This window comes from Vicia villosa, linkage group LG2 (genome assembly GCF_029867415.1).
Source record: "Vicia villosa cultivar HV-30 ecotype Madison, WI linkage group LG2, Vvil1.0, whole genome shotgun sequence".
Taxonomy (NCBI): Eukaryota; Viridiplantae; Streptophyta; class Magnoliopsida; order Fabales; family Fabaceae; genus Vicia; species Vicia villosa.
The window spans coordinates 141,999,471-142,020,574 of record NC_081181.1 but is presented as its reverse complement, the minus strand read 5'-3'; the positions used below and the strand labels follow the sequence as shown (position 1 = coordinate 142,020,574).

Below are 21,104 nucleotides of genomic sequence, written 5' to 3'. Positions count from 1 at the left end.
CATCAATCTGCATATGTAGAGGAGCTTAACCAACATATACAAAAAAGCACATGAGGACAACAATATGTTGTAATTTTTTGCTGTCTTTTCCTTTACAATGTTGCCAAAATAGGAAAAAGAGTAGTTGCTGACTCATAATAGTAGTTGGCTAATGAAATATGCAATCCAATTTGGTACTAATGAAATAAGCAATCAATTAGACAATTGTTTGCTTCTTCCACACAGCATGGATTTGGTACTAATGAAATAAGCAATCAATTAGACAATTGTTTGCTTCTTCCACACAGCAGTATAGTTTAAACAAATCATCCACGGCTATTTGGCATTTCTTTGTACATTTTATATACATATGACATAGCATCTTCTATACAGTTTTGTCGTCAAAAGTTAGTCAGTCTACGAAGCTTCTCCAACTTAAGATCAAATATCCAAAACTTATATTCTAGTAATTAAATAAGTTTATTTTGTCCTCACAGCAATTTTGGAAATTTCTCAGAAGTTTAGAAAAGTATCGTGCAGAAAATAATATATCATAAGAATATGAATTTAAATTCTGTACACCAAATGAAAAGCATGGAAATTGATTATTCTAAATGTGTATACATGATGTCTATAGGCTATAGTTACATAAACATCTCCTCTACAATAATCACAAATTGCATCAATTAGAGGAGTGGATTTGCACACATACTACTCAAACAATCACAACAGAGAGTATTCGACATACAATCATCTCAGCTCATTAGATCAACAACCTCGAATGTCACGCCACCTGAGATAAACTAACCCTGCACGATAGTGAGTGTATGCCCCGGCTACGACCAATATATGAAATAATTGGTGACTGTGTCCGGCAATGTCAAATTTCCCGGGCATCCATCGTTCGGGAATCCTGGTGGCATAAACTAGTGCCCCGAGTCCATAGAAAGAACCCATTAAAATCTCATAACCAGTTGTGTAAAACACCTCAGGTTCACCCCAGAAGAGAAAAAGCTTGTGCAGAATAGGTAAAGCACCAGACAAACCCATTCCCAAAAAGAGGGATGCTCGGGTGGTGCGAAATTCTGGAGTTTGGAAAACTGGAAGGAGAGAAACCAAGATGGTTGCAATGCCCAATATAGTAATAAAGCCTAGGTAAAGGTTGCAGAAAAATGGATAACACATAAATGAGTAATATACTGGAGGATAAAAAGAGGTAGATATCAAAGCTGCAATTCCGGCATAGTCAAGCCTGAGCATAATGTATGATACACGTTCAGAGTGGCAAGAGACGAGATGGCAAACACTGCTAGCTAGCAAGCAAAACATGGCTCCCCCTAAAAATGCATAAAAAGGCCACCTTGTAATTGGTCTAATCACCAGTGGTGCTATTAGGTTCGCCAGGTCCTCTTTTACGTTGTGCTGAGCAAAATCAACAAACAAATAAGCAAAGTTGCATTGACTCCAAAAGTCTAGTTAATCATCAACAGAACCAGAAGAAAAGAACATAGCAAAACATTTCTAATCAGTAATATGTGAGATTTAATGCTGAAAACAAGGTTCTGGGCAGGAAATTTGCATGAACTAACATCTTTAACCCTTTATTCATTATTTTTCCTTTATCAAGTTTAACTCTTAATTTGTTTTTTGATAAAACATCTACCATATCATTTATTGCACTCCAGATGAGATATGCATCTCATATACTTTGTGCTTTAGCACATTGATTTATAGTCAACATTCTAGATACCCTTAAAGAAGACTAGAAGAATCTATCCACAAGTAAAGATACAGAGAAAACAACACATGCTGAAATATCAAAAATCAACCAGTGAGCTAGACTAACACCTCACAGCCACTCCTCGAACCACAGAGAAAAACATGATTATAATTAGCAGTTGGTTGTAAAGTAATTACCAGAACACAAACATCAGTATGATTGCTACTGGAAAATCTTACAGGCAAACAATTATACAGAAGTTCTTTAATATGCCAGCTTGAGATTTCATCCCTGAGTCTTTGCAAATCTGGCATGGAAGGTAGGCATGTCAACAGTTCTGATTGTAGTTTATGTAGGTCAGCATTCTTGAGGATGTCGGGCAAATGCTGTAGCGAATTAAGATCTACAACCTTCGGAACTTTCATGGCAGTGTATATGGTCAATGCTAGGAACAGGAAGAACCCAATCAAATGCCTGCAAGAGGAAACATTTTACATTTCATGATTGAGAACAAACAAGAAATTAGGAACAAAAGAAAAAAGCATAGTGGACTATATACTTAGAGACAAAGAATGAGAAACGCGAGTATAAAGTCAAAATCTTAAGGGCAATAGACATGTTATTCAACTACACAAATAAAAAAGAATGGTAAGAGCTCCAAGAAAGTAGGAAAGAGAAAAGGCAACCTAACTGAATATAGTATTTGACTTAGAGTTTTAGGTGGTCTTGTTTAAAAAAGAAATTGGAAGGTTAAGAAGATTTTTACAAGATACATCATCCTCAAAATGAAGAACATATAACTATCTGACTTCATATAAATATGAAATAGCTTATGTTGATATTGATGGTTTGTGAACTCATGATCATGGTCTTATGGTCTTTGATTGTGGAAAGTGTCTTCTTACATTGGTCACAAAAACATAACAGTAAGAGTGTACGAGCCTAGCCTTCCGAATTCCAATACTTAAAACAAGAAAGGAAATGACACATAAAGACTTAAAATTCTGGAGGGCTGAGACATCAGGTGCATCTTTCTAGCTAACGTATCTGAAGGGCGGGGGAACTAAATACAACCTACATGCTGTTTTATTCTTTCAGGATTTACTATTTTTTTTTCTATTTGGAGAGAGAACTAAATCAACCTACATGCTGCTTTATTCTTTTATGCTATACTATTTTTCTTCTATTTGGAGAGAGAACTAAATACAACCTAAATGATGTTTTATTCTTTTAGAATACACTTTTATTCTTCTATTTGGAGAGAAATAAACCAGTATTCATTACTCTAATGATACTACCAAGCAAGACAGAACTCCCGGAGTGGAAAAGCACATATAATTATTCAAAATTGACATGCAGAGATTAAACTCAACAAAAAAGGGAAAAAGAAGAAAGGGTGTTGTTATCTTACGTCCAAACGTTGAGAGTTTCGTTGTGGATTGCGAAGATGCTAAGCAAAACCTGCTTCATAGGCCATTCAGATCGATAATGACCAAGAATGTATTCATTGTCTCTAAGAAAAGCTGGCAAAGAATGATACTCAACAAGCTGGTACTTAACCTTCTTCCATAGCCTTTTCCCTTTCCCTTCTTTTCCAGAACAGGCTTCTCGATCGTTCTCCAATAAACCAATTGAATCTTTATCAATTGAATTGTCACTCCCCATTATCTTTCAACTCCACAATCAAATCAAATCAAGTAATCAACAAACACAGAATTAAGCAATTGTTAAAGAAATTGAAATCAATTGAAGGATATATGGAATTGGAAGGGAGAAGAAAAGGTACGTGGTTTTTGAAGAGTGAGAAATGCGGTGGAGAATGAAAATGCGGTGATTAGGGATTAGGGGATTTAAGGAAAATGACAAATGTGAAGAAATGGAGAAGTAGAGAAATGTGATGTCGACAATGTATAGGAGCGGAGAATCTTGGATTGAGATGCGGAGATGCCACCTAAGATCGGTTTTTTGTTCTAATCACTTCTTGTCCTACCAAACTACTTTTTAAATAAAATATCCCCACTTTAAGTTAGACCAAGAATTTCCTAGTTTGTATCGATTAAAATGTACTGAAATTCTTTTCTTTTGAAAAATTTAAAAAATTGTTTGGATTCTAAAACTCATAACATATTTTTAAAATCTCAACGTTTCATATAATCAATGACATTTTTCTATTTCTCTTAGCATATGGTATGGCGTGTGTGAGAAAGAGAGAGGTGTTGTGTACACAAATCTAACCTACCAAAATTTGCATGATGAACAAGTTAACTTAAACTATTAAACTTGTTTTCCTCAATTTTATTATCCCATAGTTTTCAACACTTGTTTATTTGGATCATCATAATAAAATACCCTAAGGCGTTGCTTAAGGGACATATAAAAATAAATCTTTTCTTGAATATATCAATTAAATACTTTTAAAGTATTAAAAAAAATTATTTTTTTTATAAAAAATTAAGGTTTACATATGTTGGACCCATCAAATTAGGGGTGTTCGCGGTGCGGTTTGGTTCGGTTTTGAGCATAAAAGTCATCCTAACCGCGAGATAAAAATGCATGCGGTTCAGTTTGGTTCGGTTGATTTTTAAAAAGTCATCCAAACCAAACCAAACCAAACCAAACCAATGCGGTTAGGATCGGTTTGGTTGACTGCGGTTTACACTATAAAATAAAAATGTACTGAAATAAAAAGAAAAAGGAAAGTAATTCAATATCAATATAATATATAATATTATACCATACAAAAGAAATTATATTACAAGAACAATAGAGAACTAAAATTACATTATAAATGAAATACATGTAGAGAATTATATATATATATATATATATATATATATATATATATATATATATATATATATATATATATATATATATATATATATATATATATATATATAAAAATACAAAAACTAAGAGGATTATGCCAAAACTTAAGTTAATAAATTAATTATTAAAATTCAAAACGTTAGATGTGGCCGTGTGCAATTGAATTTGGAAAGATAATAAATTAATTATAAAAATTTAAAACTTAAGTTAAATATGCGGTTTGGTTCGGTTCCGTTCGGTTTCGTGAAATAAAAACCGCAAACCAAACCAAACCGTGCGGTTCAGTCCAAAAACCATCCAAAATCATCCAAACCAAACGCGGTTTTTTGCGGTTTCGGTTTGGATTGGTTCGATTTGCGGTTTTGCTTTTGGATTGGTTCGGATACGATCACCCCTACATCAAATATACATGGTATCTTGTAATTTTGTTTTGGTTTGATTTTTTACAAATATTTTTTATTTTGTTTTTATTCGTTTAGTGTATATTTTACTCACACAATATTCGATTTCATATATTTATTCACTTATTTGATTAAAAAGTAATCAAAAAATCATTAATTTATGCATATATTTTGAGGTAATAAAAATCGGGTTGAACCAACTGATTGAATCGATTGAACCAGAAATGAGATTATTGTCTGATTTATTTGATCCATAAAATTGCTAGTGCATAAAAACAGATGAAAAATCAGAAAAACGGTAAAAAAAATCAGACAAATAACATTCAAGTAATTTTAAATGTCTAACCACATTTTGACTTTTTTTCTTCTTCTTGTTTTTAGAAGAAAAAATATTTTTCAATTATAAATTATAAATACTCTTTAGTTGAACTTGGAAAATGAATCATCTGAGTAGATAATACAAAAAATTGAAATGAAATACATTTTAAGCATGCAGGGCCAACCCAACATATTTTGAAGCATTTAATTAAATATATGACCTATTGAAGATTATAACACGTGACCTATTACTTCATAGTATGGAGCATTGAACACCACTCAACCATCCCATCTTTATAGATATTTTCTTGAAACTTATATATATTATATAAATTTAGAGGTCTCTTTTTCAACTTTTGAAGCCTATTTCAAAGGCCCGACAATATAAGGCCTAAGGCGATGACCTCTCACTGGCCTTAGGCTTGGGTCGGCCATGTACACATGAGGTGGAAATAGTTTAGCTTTAACGGAATTTGTATTATAAGATAAGTGGATTGATTTACAGCTGCATAATATGAATTAGTAAAATATATAGATAGAATAGAAAACAAAATTTCAGAGGATAGACAAATGTAAGAAGAGCATAATGAAGAAGAGTGCAACACATGAGAATGAGATGAGAAAAATGAGGAGCTGATGTTTGTATTTCATTAAGGTTTCATAATTTAAGATTTTATGATAATTGAGATTATAAAAAAGCCCACGATGCAAAAACTTTTTTTTCTAGGCACTCTTAATGATATTGATCATTCTTTATCAAAATAAAGTTTCTTGAAGAAAAAGACTTGCAGTGCATAAATATGTTATTTTTTCAACTACAATTTTGTATAATTATTTATTATATTATTAAAAAAAATTGAAAGAAATATAATATACTAATTTAAAATATTATTTAATTAAATTGAGTTAAATCTCGATCCAATTCCGATTAAACCTTAAAACCCTAAATCAGTATCTACACCGATTCAAAATTCGATATGGTTTTAATTACCTTGATATATCTAGGTGTCCTTGGATATTTGAAAAGATCCAAAAAAAATATTATTATTTTTATATATGCTAGGTTTGAAAGAATAAGGGCTAACCCAAAGAATCAAGGAACAAGGCATTGGAAGAAAATATGTCATGAATCAGCACCAATCTACTAAGCAGATTTCCTCTCGATCTTCAAAGTCAAGATAGTGGAAAAACCATGGTGTATTTGCTAAAAAGTACAATAAAGTAGCCTTATGTGATGTTTTGAGTATTTGGAGAGTTTAAGCATGTGTTTGGACCCGCGTTTGCATGCCATTTCTCACGTCCCGAGGCTGAAAAAACGTGGAAAACATAGAAGCTCCAATTTGGAGCATCAGGCTAAACGCACGGCAGCGGTACACTAACGTGTTTCCAAACACACGCTAAGGCTAGCTCAGGCATAGTGGTGTGAAGATAGGCATAGTGGTGTGAAGCTCTGTGTATTGCTTGTTCTAGGAAAAATTGGATACATCACCTCAATCCTAAGATTGAGGTATTTATAGAGGCCATATTGAGCCTGTATTAAAGAGTTAGTGGGGCGGTTTGCCCTAACTCCACAATCGAAAAAGTGGTTAAGAGAAGACTTGTTCCTCCTATAATCATGGAGGAAACAATTTATTTTATTGACTTACTCTCTTCAGTTAGTCATTGTGAGTTCCCTTCATCACTCACATTTAATGGGCAATTGGCTAGTGGGAATTAGTCCAAACAGATGAAATCCAATTAGGAGACATGTTATGGACATTCAAGCGCCGAAGACTTATAGCTTCGTAGGCAGGGCCGTCCCAAACAATTTGGAGGTCCTGTTCTATTTTAAAATTAGGCCTTTGATAAAAAATACAACAAATTAATAGAAAATTATATTTCATTTAAATTATAAATAAAATTAAATATATAGAGACAAATATGATATAGAAATATTATGTAGAAATTTGACTCATCGAAATAAATTAATTTACTATCAATTTAATAATAATTTAAATAAAAAATTACTAAAATTTTAAAGTATCATTTACAAATAATATTATACAATATTTCATAATGAAAAACTAATAAATAAATTAATTGTATAATAAATATTTAATTATTTAATTATAATACTATTTAAAATCATTATTTAAAATAAAATTTGAAAAATTAAATAAAATATGAAGATATATATTTCAATATAGTGATAAAGAAATAAATTGATTACATTAAAATTTAAAAACAATTACAGCGTTTTTTTAAAAATAGCAAATATACATAAAATGAAAAAAAAGAAAAAGAAAAAGGAATTCAACCCAACCCATACCACTTGGTTACTCTGTTGCATCTAATTACATGTAGCGTTGCATCTAATTACATGAAGCTGAACTAAAATCACTATTGCTACCACTCGGCTACCATGTGGAGTAATACTTTGTTATAAATGGCCTTATAAATAAATAATTTTATTTTTTTATTTATATTAAGTTCATTTATCGAATTTGAGGCCCTTTATAGTCGGAGGCCTGTCCGGTAGCATTTCTCGCACACCCACAGGGCCGGCCCTGTTCGCAGGGCAACTGGCCCTCCGCTAGTGTGTTTTCCTTTCCATGGACTATTCTCTTTTATGGTCCAATAAAATTATATCAGTGTCGGACCCTATTTTATTCGGGCATTTAAAATTTTTCTAAAAAAATGAATATTATATTTAAATTTATTGCATTTTATTCATTTTAAAAATATATTTATTTTAGTCTTTTAATTTGAAATTTTTATTTATCACTATTTAGTTTAATTGAAAATTTAAAAAAAAATATTTTATAAAATAAAAAAAATTGAATAAAAAATTAAAAAATTGAATTTGATTTATCTTACTTTACATTTAATAAAAAATACATACTTGAAATAGACTTATATAATTGACAAGCTGCCTAGTCTCAAAGAAAGTCGTCTCTCTAAGTGCATCATATAAAATAGTTAGTGCAAGATATCCCTATGCCTAGTTGACATGGGGAAGGATACTAAACAGACACATGTACTTCACATCAATATATACATAAGACTTATCCGCTAAGGTAATACATCATACAAGATGTAACATGTATACCCTAACGGTTACCTCATACATAGATTGACGCACTAGCTCACTATACTTATCCCAGAGGCAAGATAGGCGAAGTTAGCACCCCTGTTAGTCTTAAAATCCTCCATCACTTGCTCCTTAGTAACTCCAAGTCCTATACAACAATAATACATGCTAGTTGTTGGCTAATGAGAGGACAGTGAAGAAACTACCTACCAGGGGAAGATGGAACAAAGTAGAGACATCATCCAAGGTAATCATCATCTCACCAAATGGAAGATGGAAGAAAGATGTCTTCTTATGCTATCGCTCAGCAAATTTTGTGAGTAGTTGACCATCAAGCATCGTCAGCGAAATAGTCCACCAATGAAATGAGACTGTACTCTTCGACAATTGGCATGATCTCCCGTGGCATCGGGGCATCCAAGAACTTCCTCATCTTTCCCCCGTGGGCGGGCACCTTCAACGACAATGGATCATGCAACAAAGAATGTAAAACACATCAGTTAATTTCAAAGTATCCATAATAAATAAACACAAGTTCAACATAATATACACACACACACACACACACACATATCCCTATCATAATCTAAATGCCACATGATCGACATATTCAATGAGCACAAAACAGTCACCAGGCCATCTAAGAAACCCTTAATCCATGTGTGCTGACAACTTTGTCGAAGTCGGAGCAGTAACCTTTATCTTAACCAGAGGAGTAACCTCCATATCACCTGTAGCAGGCGCCTTAATAGTCGTCTGCAAAGTAACTTATGTAGTAGTTGGAGCCTCCGTCTCAGAAGGATGTGACACCTCTATCTCAGCCACCATCTTCATGTGATTCTCAATTGCTGCTTGGACATCCTCAGCAACAGGCTCATCATCAAGATCTCTGGTCCATCTAGCAACAAGTCTAAACCCTCTAAGTTGGATACTGCAGGGTGCACGAAACTGCTCGGTCGCCATCTCCCTATTGTGAAAACCGATCGGGGCTACTCTTCTTGCTCGGATATGCAAGTCCTCGACGCCATCTCTCCTCGCATGAGCCATCTCTATAGCAGCTTCAACTCGGTCATGCTGCCTAAAAGCAATTGTGTCGTCTGATCCTCTGGTCGTCGCTGGAAAAATGATAAAATTTAAACTATCGAATATTTTTAAAAATCCAAAAAACTTCATGCTTTTTCTGGTTTTTTGAAATTTCCGATACAAACTTCTCACTATCGATTTTTACATAATATTCAGTATAAATGCAAGCATTTTTACTAGTGTTTTCAAACTATCCCGTGACAAACATGAATTTTTTTATCGGATTTTTCAAAAAATCTGAAAAAACACATGCATTTATATCAGATTTTTCAAAATATTCGATAAAGTATGTATTTTACCCTTTAATACATGAAAAATACCAATTTTCATCCGATATTTCTAAAAATACAATAAAAATGCATGATTTTATTTTACACTATAATTCTGATATAACATTAAAATCTAATAAAAACTAATACTTAGGCTATGTTTGGGAGTTTGGAGGAGAGGGGAGGGGAAGGCTTCCAAAAATGAAATTTTAAAAAAATATAGGAAAATATTTGACATTTTTTGAAAAAATGATTTTGTTTAGAATGATAAAAGAGTCATTATCATTAGTAAATTTTTAATTTTCAGAATACTATAACAACCCAAAAGATATTTGGAATATTTATGTAAGCCCTTCAAAATCCTCCAAAACCCTCCTTCTATTCAATTTTTGAGTTCCCCCATTTTATGGGGTTTTTGGTATTATGAATAAACTCAAATCCTCCAAGACCCTCCTACCCAAAATCTTTTTATCCTTTTCATCCAATTCTTCCTATTTTCCAAAGCCCTCCCCTCCAAACTCCCAAACATAGCCTTAGTGCTCATAAATTTAATAATTTTTCTAAAAATATAAAAATTCACTTCACAATTCCTTTCTATATATATATATATACAACAGAATTGTGAAATGAAATTTTATATTTTACCGAGTTAATAGAGGATAAATGCTTCAAGAGTTTTGGAGGTGCAAGTCAAATTTTTGGGGTGACTGGATAGAAACTCAAAGTTGATACTCCGTATGTATGAAATTGCATAATTACGCTCAACCTTTTACTTATTTAGAAATCGGGCGCCACTTCTTCGTCTTTAGTCTTTACCGTTTATACACTGTTCCGATCCCAGGCACGGCGATGGCGTCCCCTCTCACTTCCCACTCTGCTTTCTTTCTCCGCCTAATTTTCCTTTCGGCTTCTGCACTTCTCGTATTCGCCAACGAAAATGAACACTCCCTCTGTAAGCATTCCTTTCTCTTTCTCCTCGTTTTTTCCCCTTCATTCTTCCACTATAGGGTTTTATTCTGCTTTTCCTTCCCACAGTATTTCTTGCATATTCACTTTTCTCTCGTTCAAGATAGTTCGTCCAGTTTTGTAACTACATTTTCAGGATAAATAAGGATAAGGATAATATTAATATCTCCGTAGGGAAACGAAACCCTAATTTCGTTGATGATTTTGAAACTTTTTTATCTCATTGGTTTCCATTTTTGTATGTGTGTGCGTGCAGTTTTTGTTCAAAATACTACACTGCAGCTATCCCGTGGATTTCCCGTGGGAAACTCTCCTGGTTCTAAGCCTGGTGTTACTGTTATTGTTGAAAGAGTTCATTTACATGGTCGGTCCAGGTTTAAAAACTTGGGAAAATATGCCCACTCTGTGAAAGTGAAGTTGTTGCCTGCAAATTCGAATGTCCGTGTGCCAAATATAGAGGTTTGCTTCCATAGGTGAGTATGCTGCTTTGTCTACTGTGTGTATGGTCTATCTACTAGTATATATTGATTTAATTGATTTGAAAAAATGATAAGCAAATTGATTAGAGGTTTTTGTATCTTTTTCAGGAATGCATCTCTCGCTATCGGGATGTGCTCACAAGGCCAGTGGGAGAAAGTTGCCAAGGGATCTTGGGTTCGATCAATGTCTCCTTTTGACCATAAGCTCTTAGATATAAGGACGGTAGGCTCTACACTGGAGAATTTTGAGGTGTCTGCTGAAGAAGGTAAGTGTTTTTAGTTGATGATTAGAAGTTGCATTGGTGCTATTGATAACCCTTCAAGAACAAATATGTCTAGTATTAATATGACATTTTCCCCGCCTTTGCAGAATTTTTTGCATATCGCATTATATTGTTAATATTGGGTATTACCCTGATGAGCTCGGCATCCCTTTTAAGCCAATCTTTAGCATTTTATTACAGCAGTGCAATGGCAATTGGAATAATTCTTGTGATATTGATCATTCTTTATCAGGTAACTTTGTATGTTCCTCAATTATTGAAATTTCGATTGTTAAACATTCAACCTTATATTCTGTTTATGATGAATATTTTTGGAGCAATCAACCAAATTTTCAACTTCAACTTCTCCTCTTGCAACAATAGTTCTCTTGCCCTGTTTGTAAATTATCTCGTCTGATGATTTTTTATTTATCTTGGATGATTCCAGTGGTCAAGGTAACACTGACATTGTTGATTGCTGAAACTGTTTGGTTGATTTTATAGTTTTAATTAATCAGGTAGTTTGGGAGGAATAATTTTTTGAATATCAAGTAGATAAAGACTAGTATGAGTATTTATGTGTCTAGCTATCTAATTTTAAAATGCGGTTGCTAGATTTTGAGGGTTCGACTCGATTTTTCTATCAGATTATTACTTTGATGTCTCACTTTCAAACATTCGTGAGAAACGTGAGATTTATCCAATTTCAATAATTTTTTATATTTAAGTACAGTTGTAAATTTCTTGTTGACTTTAATGTGAAATTTACCTCTTCTAATTGACAGGGAATGAAACTACTTCCAACTGGTCGGAAAAGTTCCTTTGCTATATTTTTATATTCATCTGCTGTAAGTGTAACCTCAGTACACCTCTCTCCAATCATATATTTTACAATGAATATGGATCATATAACCATTATTTTAATCAGATTGGCTTGGGGACTTTTCTCCTCCGTTATATTCCTGGTTTGGTTCGTTCAATACTTTCGGAGCTAGGAATTGATGAAGACATGTATAATCCTGTATGTAAGTCATCCTCATGCTTTCTGCTAATTTAGTTAAACATCTGCATTGATTTTTGTAATTTTATTTTACTTTATTCATCTGTATTCTAAATTATGGTTATGTTGGTTGGGCTCACCTCTTTTGTCTTTAAATTTACCTGGCAAGAAAAATTCATAGTAACCGGCAACCTTGTGCTGTAGAACTCCTGCAATGATATGGTACATTGAAGGGAGATAAGATTTGTATTGGTGTAATAGGAGGCCTATGGTATGATGGGTGCATGCAGGGGGGTGGGGGGCTTAAATAGAAAGGAGATGAGGCAGCCCATGGTACGATGGGTGCATGCGAGGAGGCTTAAATAGGAAGGAGATGATAACAGAACTATATTTGTCTAAAAATAGAAAATACGGGGGAGTTTGTTAGGCCTTAGGAAACAATCAGACTTAAGAACTATTGTTTGTACACTCTGGTTATATTTATCTGGGGATTCTTGAATAATAACTTAGGGTTCCAATCTCTATTTTGTTCATTCACTTTGATCCTTTTACCTCTTTGATACTATCAAGGTGAGAATGGAAGAAAATATGATAAAGTGGAAGAAAACCTGTTGAGAGAATTTTAGAGAATCTGATATTAATTTTCTGATTCAAAGAGATGAAATCGTTGCAGTGATAGGATTATTGTCTATAGGATACTCCTACAGTAGATGATAGTTGCAACTGCCAACTGCAGTTTTAACTGCCAGCAATATAATCTTTTATTGGTTAACTAAGTGTAAAGTGTGCACCTGATTTAAATTTTTTGCAATTCATTAAAATGAATCACTGTAAAGGGATTGTGACTGGAAACTGTGAGCAGTAATTGATCTCTTGGGGAAGTTTGTTAGGGCGGTAATTGCCTTGTGCATTTTGCGGCGTCACTATCACTTTACAACAGCTCATTGGTGTTGTCTGACAGTACTAGGCAAGGAGGGGCAGGGCCAATCAACAGAACCTGAGTAAGCTGAAATACAATAGAGTAGAAAAAGTAAATGCACAGATATGAACACTGCAAATAAATCCACTATGGGTCTATCATGCATTGTAAAGTGTGCACCTGATTAAAATTGTTTGCAATCCATTAAAATGAATCACTGTAAAGGGATAGTGAATGGAAGCTGTGAGCAGTAATTGATTTCTTGGGGAAGTTGGATGATGACACTGTATAATGGGAATGCTAATATGTAGGAATGCTAGTATCCCTGTCGGGCAATTCGATTGCTTATGCTGGCTATTAGGGTACCAGATCAAATTGAATATATCGTTTATTAGACAGATTCAGTAGATGACGCAAATGAACAGATTGGAAATACTAAGAATATTGTTTAGTATGAAAGAGTCTAAAACTGCCCAAAATGAAAGATATCCCCTTTCTCACCTCCAGTTCAGATATTGGGCACACCCATATAAATAGTTCCCTATCATAACAACGAGATACTAACAGAATATTGCCGGTTGCCTAGTCCTAATGCTATCCTCTACTAACTCGCCCCTCTTGAGTGAAATCTTAAAGTGATAGGCACCTCTCCCCGAGGCCTCGTCATTTATGCATTATGTGCTTGTCATTTGCTCTCAAATTTGTTTGTGTTTTAAAATTTTTGAGAGTATAAAGAAGAAAATAATGAAGGGTTTAAAAGAAACAAATCAGAAATGAAAGCAAAAAGGGAATAAGTGTATTTTCTCTTTTTATACGCTTACCTAGTCTTTTCTTCCCCATCGGCAAACTATTCTCTCGTTAGTCTCATATTGGAAAAATCATTCTCTGCCTCTTTCTCTTGTATAAATATTTGATTTTCAAATCCTAAGTATGGCAAAAAAAGATTTAATAATCAAGCTTAACACCAAGTATAGATCCTAAGTAACTTTAGTAAAACTAATTCTGTAAGAAAGAACGGTGAGTTGTTGAGAATGAGAATGCATGTAAGACCCGGGGCCTCGAACTCTTCAAGCACAATAGTGGTGTTTTTATTTTTGTAGCAGTTTTTCAAATTTTTAGTTGGATGATGACACTGTATAATGGATACAATGATATTACAAAAAGGTAAATATCTTATTATTCAGAATGTACAAACTGAACATTCACGGTTATTATTCTTCTTTGTGGAGACTGTCCAACATAGGCAATTACTTATTACAGGAAACAGAATTATGAAATAGAAACTGCATGAAACTAAACAAACCTCTAGGACTTAGAGAGCCTAGTCGCTCCCAAACCAAACCTATTGAAAAATATTCTCATCCCTGCCTCTGTCCTAAACTCCTATATATAATTGCATAAAATACAACAATCGTTAACTGCTGTCCTATTTCATAACTGCTACATAAAACAGTTATTAATCATTAAACAAACAGCCTATAATATATTAGTTAAACAATTTACTACAAGCCTAATTGTATCTCCAGGTTTCATTCTAACATAGATCCTTGATAAGAGGCCTCTTACTAACATATGCCTAGAAGAGAATTTGAGATTGAATAGACTCCAAATTTGGGATATTCAGCTATCAAACAATTTTACCCATATAGTTGATCCCATTGTACATAGTGGAACATTCTTCTTTCTTGCAGTCCCCCTTTGTATTGAATTTGTTACACGGTTTCTATATGTATGCAGTATGCACTGCTTATTATTTTTGCCCTTTCTTGTCTAGATTGTCTTTAAATGCTTAACTCGTGAAATGTCAAATGCAGCTGGCAATATTTTTGCTCACTTTTGTTGCCATAGCTGGGGCCTGGTTAGGATTCTGGGTGGTCAAAAAGCTTGTCCTGACTGAAGAGGGATCTGTGGATTTAAGCACTGCTCTATTTGTTGCATGGGCCATAAGGATTTTGGCCGCTATTACGATTCTTCAGGTATTTCTTTTTAACATTCTGATTTTTCTTTTTATTTATTTACATCTTCATATTTCCTTTATGTTGGTTTCTTGCTTCATTTTTAGCATCTCTTTTACCTGCATAGTAGAGTAATACAGTGGTAGCACATGATTACAAATTTAACAAGAGTATGTTGTTTCCAGAGTTCTATGGATCCTCTGCTGGGAACGTCGGCATTAATATGTGGCTCACTCGTTCCCTCTTTGAAAAGGGTGCTTAGATTGAGATTCATTCGCCGCTTACCCAGGTTAGTCCACTGTTTCTTCATAATTTTCAATAACCAATAACTACACCTTTCAATAGGAAAGTTATTAACTGTGATAGTACACGTGCATTTCTAAACCTCACCATGCTAAAACCTTTATAGCAGCACAATGTCTTTTCTTTTTTGGTAGACATGCCACTTTTCTATCTAAAGTGAACTCTGGTTATTTAAGTAGAGCTAAATTAAAAAAGATTGTAACTTTTTATCTTTGATGGGATGTTGTAAAATACAGTGATTAATGTATATTTTAAATTTACATTTACCAGTCTCTAGTCTTTTCTTTAAGTTATTATACTATACACCACTGAGATCATGAGAGACTTTTGCAGGCGTTTATTTAAATCACCCAAGAAAAACAGGAGATCCCATGTTTATAATTTGTCACCTTTTGATGATGAAGATGATGAGCATTACGACAATATGAAGGACTCTACACTTAATCGGCCACAGCGTAAAAGCTCCCCTATAACCCCTTGCAAATCTTCAGAACAAGGTTCGCTCCATCTTTTGAATTCCATACAAATCATGCCACTTTTCAGTTTTCAACATAAGCTGTGCATAACATGCTAAATATATGTCACCAGGCTTCAATAGGTCACTACCTAAAACGCGGACAAAGGATTTATATCCATCCATCATACACACTACACCTGAAAGAAGAAAATATTCAGCTGCAGAATGGGATGAGTTCACAAAGAAGTCCACTGAAAAAGCCTTGGAAGAGCTTGTTCAATCTCCTGATTTTGGTAAATGGTTGTCCACCAATGCAGATAGGATTAGTGTGACACCCAACTCCAGAAATGATCGGCAGCGGAGGTGGTTGTGGTCTTGAGCCAGTCATGTTTTTCCACAAAATGATGACAGCTTCATTGAAGTAGCTTAGAGAAAGAAAGAGGGTTGCACATGCCTGTGTAATAGTTGGTTCTCTTACATAGAAGGGCAATGTTGTAGATTAGATAAGCTTTAATGGTGTATATTTTTTTGTTGATTAGTAGTGTTGTTCACGGTTTAGAAATATGTAGATATTCAATCTCCATAGTCTGTGCTAGAGCTAGAAGAGTAGTGGTGGTTTATCACTTTCCGGTTCCCGTTTACTAGGAAGGTTTAGAAAATTGTTTTTTTCCTTCTTATAATGGAACATTTAACATGTGGTATTGTCTTTGGTTTAATATGTTATCGTGTTTGTCCAAGCAGGATTGTTTATTTTTAGATGACGATCAAAATTGCCTAAAAAAGACTCGTCAAAATAGACCCAAAGATTTAACAACTGGATGATCAAAGGTTTGATTTTTTAATTAATACTACCTTGTGCTGCCTTAAATATGAGGCTCTTACGAAATTTTTTTTTTTTTTTTTTAGATTTTGAATTTTTAACAGCATTAATTGTTTCTTTAACAACTCACTTCTATTTATTTTACATCATTTTTCTGCATTTAACTATCGATACTTATATAAAAATATATAAAAAAAAACTCTATTTATTCAAGAGCAAATTTGTATGAATAACATTAATTATTAACAAATTGAATACTACTATCATTTTGTTAATTGTCATAATTTAATTAAAAAATTTCTTATATTTAATGATATAGGTAGTATTTAATACAACTATTATTCATCTAGTTACTAGTAAGATGTTTAAAAGCATGTTTATAATACCATTTTATTATAAAATATTACTCTTTAAAGGCAAATATAGATATACATTTTTTGTTTGAATATATTTCTAGTCCGTGTAATTATATCTTTTGATTTTAGTTTTTTTTTGCTTTGGTGATTGTAAATATATGCTATTTTGTTTTTGATGATTTTTGTTTTTGTTTTTGTTTTAATCTTTGTAAATTTGATTTATATCAAAATTAGTTTTTATAGTATGTATAATATTCAATTTAATTCAATTTAATATAAAATTTTAAAGAACCAATTACAATTTTGATACAAATAATTTATAAAAAAATAAAATAGAAATTATAAATAAAATTATATCTATTTACAAAAATTAAAATCAAACAAATAATATTACAACAAAAAAAACAGTATACTTGTGTCAATTTTATTTAAACCTATATTTTAATACTTAAATAATATTAGAAAATAAATATTTCTCTAAGAGATATAGACTTATAATCTTATTTTATTTTTTAAATAATATTTCTAGAATATGTCAATTGCTGTTATGTAATTTGACTAAATGACACAAAATTTTTAAAAAGACATAAATAGAACTATCAACAAAAAATTTAAAAAACCGACATAGAAAATGTCGCTTTACTATTTTATATTATCTACCTCCAACTAATGCAAAACACCCAATTTCAATTGAATTCTTTTATGAATATTATTTTGATTCTCGATAACGATGATGTTTTTTCACGTTTATTGGAGAATGATATTGATGGTAAAGAAATAATGTTAAACGAGTTAGATATGAAACGATATGATTGTTCTTTTTGTTAATGGAAATGAAAAAATTATTAAAATTCAAATGATTTCTCTACGCTGAATTAGAGCTGTCAAAATGGACCGAAGCCCATGGGCCGGCCCATCAAGCCCGAAAATAGTTACGACTTGGGCCTTACTTTTCGAGCCCATTTACATCTGGGCCTTTTTAAGTCCGGCCCTAAAAAGCCCTAAAAAATATGGGCCGACCCGTATGGGCCATGGGTAGCCCGCCAGCTCGAAAAAAATTAAAATTTTTAATATAACTAAAAAAATTTCTTTCCTAATTCATAAAGGTGTGCTATAAACAATTTGCGTATTATATATTTTAATTTTTTTTGGTATTATAAAGGTATAAATACCAAACAAAAGTTGATGGTTTGACTTAATTTCAAACAAAAAGATATTATCCTAATATAATTAGGTAGATAGTATAGAAAAGACACCATGATGTATTCTAATTAAAAATAAGGTTGAAATGAGATTTAAAAAGTTATGATGCAATTTTTTATGGTAGGATAGAGTTAGTATAAATCATATATATAACAATTTGCTGTAAAATAATATTCCATCAATCTAATTATAATTGTTATAAAATTTTATAATTGTTATGATTGTTATAAAATTATAATTGTCATGAATATTTATATCTCAAAATTTGTTGAAACAAGTTATTTAATTTTGTGTGCTACATTGGATAATTTCTGATGTATTTTGAATAGTTGAAATTAAGTTAATATACTGTTTTACATTTTAATTGTAACTTATATAGATTATTTACAAATCGTAATTTTAGATATGAAAATTCATATATAAGTATTATTGTATGCAATTGTATGGTTATTAGAAAAATAAGGAGAAATTTTTGTTTTTTAGAAATAGGCCCGTTTAGGGCCGAGGTCCATTTAGGGCCGAGTAGCCCGCAGCTCAGACAGGGCTAGGCCGGGATAGTAAAAATGGAGCCCATTTAAAAATGGGCTTTTTGAGCCCGCCCCTGAAAAGCCCAAGACCCGCATGGGCCGGCCCGTTTAGGGTCGGGTAGCCCATTTTGACAGCTCTACGCTGAATGCATGTTTCGTTTCGTAAGACAATAACAAATGAATAGACATGACAAGGTAAACTATGTTTTCTTGAATATAAATATAACATTTCACCACAGTTATTGTGATACTACTATATATTAAAGAAATAACAAATTTATTAACCGTAAAATATTACAAAATATAATATGATTGTTTTATTCAAATACAATCATTCAAATGTGATACTATGTAAAATATTTTTAATTAAAAAATAAATAAAAATGATAGCATATGATTTTTAAAATACGACAATAATTCTTCGATAAACCGTGATGAAATAGACGTCGTAGTCAAGGTTGTCATAATCGAATTTTTACTTTGATTCGTTTTGCCTAGGTAAAAACAAAATGTAAAATCAAAACGTAAAATCATGGAGTTTACCTCATATTAAATTTATATACACGACATATATATATATATATATATATATATATATATATATATATATATATATATATATATATATATATATATATATACTGTAAAGGCATTATTAATTTAAATTCTAAACTTAATTATAATGTAAAAAATGTACTATATCACTATAATAAGGTGTTATATTCACAAACTTGTATCAAACTACATAATTTATTTACCAAATATTAAAAAGTAATATCCAAAATATTGTCCAAAAAAACCAATAGTTTCATAAGTCTCTCTAGTTAAAAAAACAAGTGTTTTCATCTTAATAATAAAAAATTCAATCCTTCTAAAATATCATCTTTATTAGGATATTCATATTCCACTTGATTAAATTCATCTCCAAATTATAAAGAGTCTTCAATATTATAATCACGATATGAATGTGAATAAAATTAAAAAGTCAGAGAAAAATTTTTATAGGCCAAAATATAAAATGTGATTTTTTAAAATTTGACAAAAAAAAAGGTAAAATCATGCAAAGAGTAAAATTCAACGATTTTATAAGATTTTACACGATTTCACTGATTTCAGAGCGATTTAAATCACTTAAAATCGTTTGAGAATACGATTTTACATAAAAGAAATTTACTTGCGATTTAACACGAAATACTGACATAAAAATGTAAAATCTATAAAGTTTAGGTTTTAAATCGAGATTTTAACAACCTTGGTCGTAGTATCTACTTTTGTAGTGGTGTTTGCATAGTTTATGTTTTCTCATAACAGGAAATGATATTCTATTTCTTCATTACTTTATACAATCTCTCTCCATTCCATTTTTCTCAAACATATGCATAGGCGAAGCTAAGCTCCGGCTAGACTGGGCCATTGCCCAGGCTGTGTTTTTAGAAAATTATATAGCATAGCTATTGCATTTCAACATAGGGTAGTTTATTAACTTTATAATATAGTTCAACTAATAATCTTATCTTATTTTATTAATTTTAAAAATCACTAGTGCATAGGACTTTATGAATACAATAGAACACCTATTCAAAAATCAAAACCACCTCCCACTATTAATTCAATAAATGATTATACATTTTAAAATATACACTTTGATCTTATTTATTTTTTATAAATAAGTGATTATGAGAAATTTTAAATTTTAACTATAATTCATCATATGACTATTTGAATATAAATAATTTATTTAGACAATTTTTTTGCAATTATGACAATTTACAATAATTAATTTATAATATTATCAATTTATTGATTATGAGAAATTTTAAAATTTAACTATAATTCATCATATGACTATTTGAATATAAATAATTTATTTAGACAATTTTTTTGCAATTATGACAATTTACAATAATTAATTTATAATATTATCAATTTATTAGTGAAAAATAGGACACTAATTTGGGCAATTTTATATATTAAAAAGATTAAAAAATAATTAAATAGGGGATTACAAAACTCTCACTATCAATCTTATTTTAATTTAAAAAATTCACATTTACTGTTGTACATAGGACACGTATTTAAAACCATCTGCTACTATTAATTTAAAAAATAATTATATGTTTGTTCGTGCGATACACGGATGAACTTTACTAAATTATTTTTGATAATTATTAATAAGTATTATAATTT

The 21,104-nt window shown here is 31.8% G+C and overlaps 2 protein-coding genes across 4 annotated transcripts; one reads left to right on the top strand and one right to left on the bottom strand.

Annotated features, from left to right (window-relative positions):
• Positions 1–565: 565 nt before the first annotated feature.
• LOC131652280 (heptahelical transmembrane protein 4-like) lies at positions 566–3,699 on the bottom strand. 3 transcript variants are annotated; one of them, XM_058922102.1, is made up of 4 exons: positions 3,486–3,699; positions 3,111–3,374; positions 1,897–2,173; positions 566–1,401 (listed from the first exon to the last, which is right to left on the bottom strand). In XM_058922102.1, the coding sequence occupies exons 2-4, from the start codon at positions 3,362–3,364 to the stop codon at positions 748–750; spliced, it is 1,185 nt and encodes a 394-aa protein (XP_058778085.1). In that variant the 5' UTR covers positions 3,365–3,374; positions 3,486–3,699; the 3' UTR covers positions 566–747. The 3 variants fall into 3 exon arrangements, with proteins under 3 accessions (XP_058778085.1, XP_058778086.1, XP_058778084.1); XM_058922103.1 differs by having other exon boundaries at positions 1,939–2,173; positions 3,111–3,699; XM_058922101.1 differs by having other exon boundaries at positions 3,111–3,698.
• Positions 3,700–10,393: 6,694 nt separating this feature from the next.
• Positions 10,394–16,848, top strand: LOC131652279 (uncharacterized). Its single transcript, XM_058922100.1, has 10 exons — positions 10,394–10,621; positions 10,892–11,108; positions 11,223–11,380; positions 11,485–11,630; positions 12,163–12,225; positions 12,306–12,398; positions 15,111–15,272; positions 15,437–15,540; positions 15,888–16,051; positions 16,143–16,848. Exons 1-10 carry the CDS (start codon positions 10,411–10,413, stop codon positions 16,388–16,390), a joined length of 1,566 nt encoding a protein of 521 aa, XP_058778083.1. The 5' UTR covers positions 10,394–10,410; the 3' UTR covers positions 16,391–16,848.
• The last annotated feature ends 4,256 nt before the right edge of the window (positions 16,849–21,104 follow it).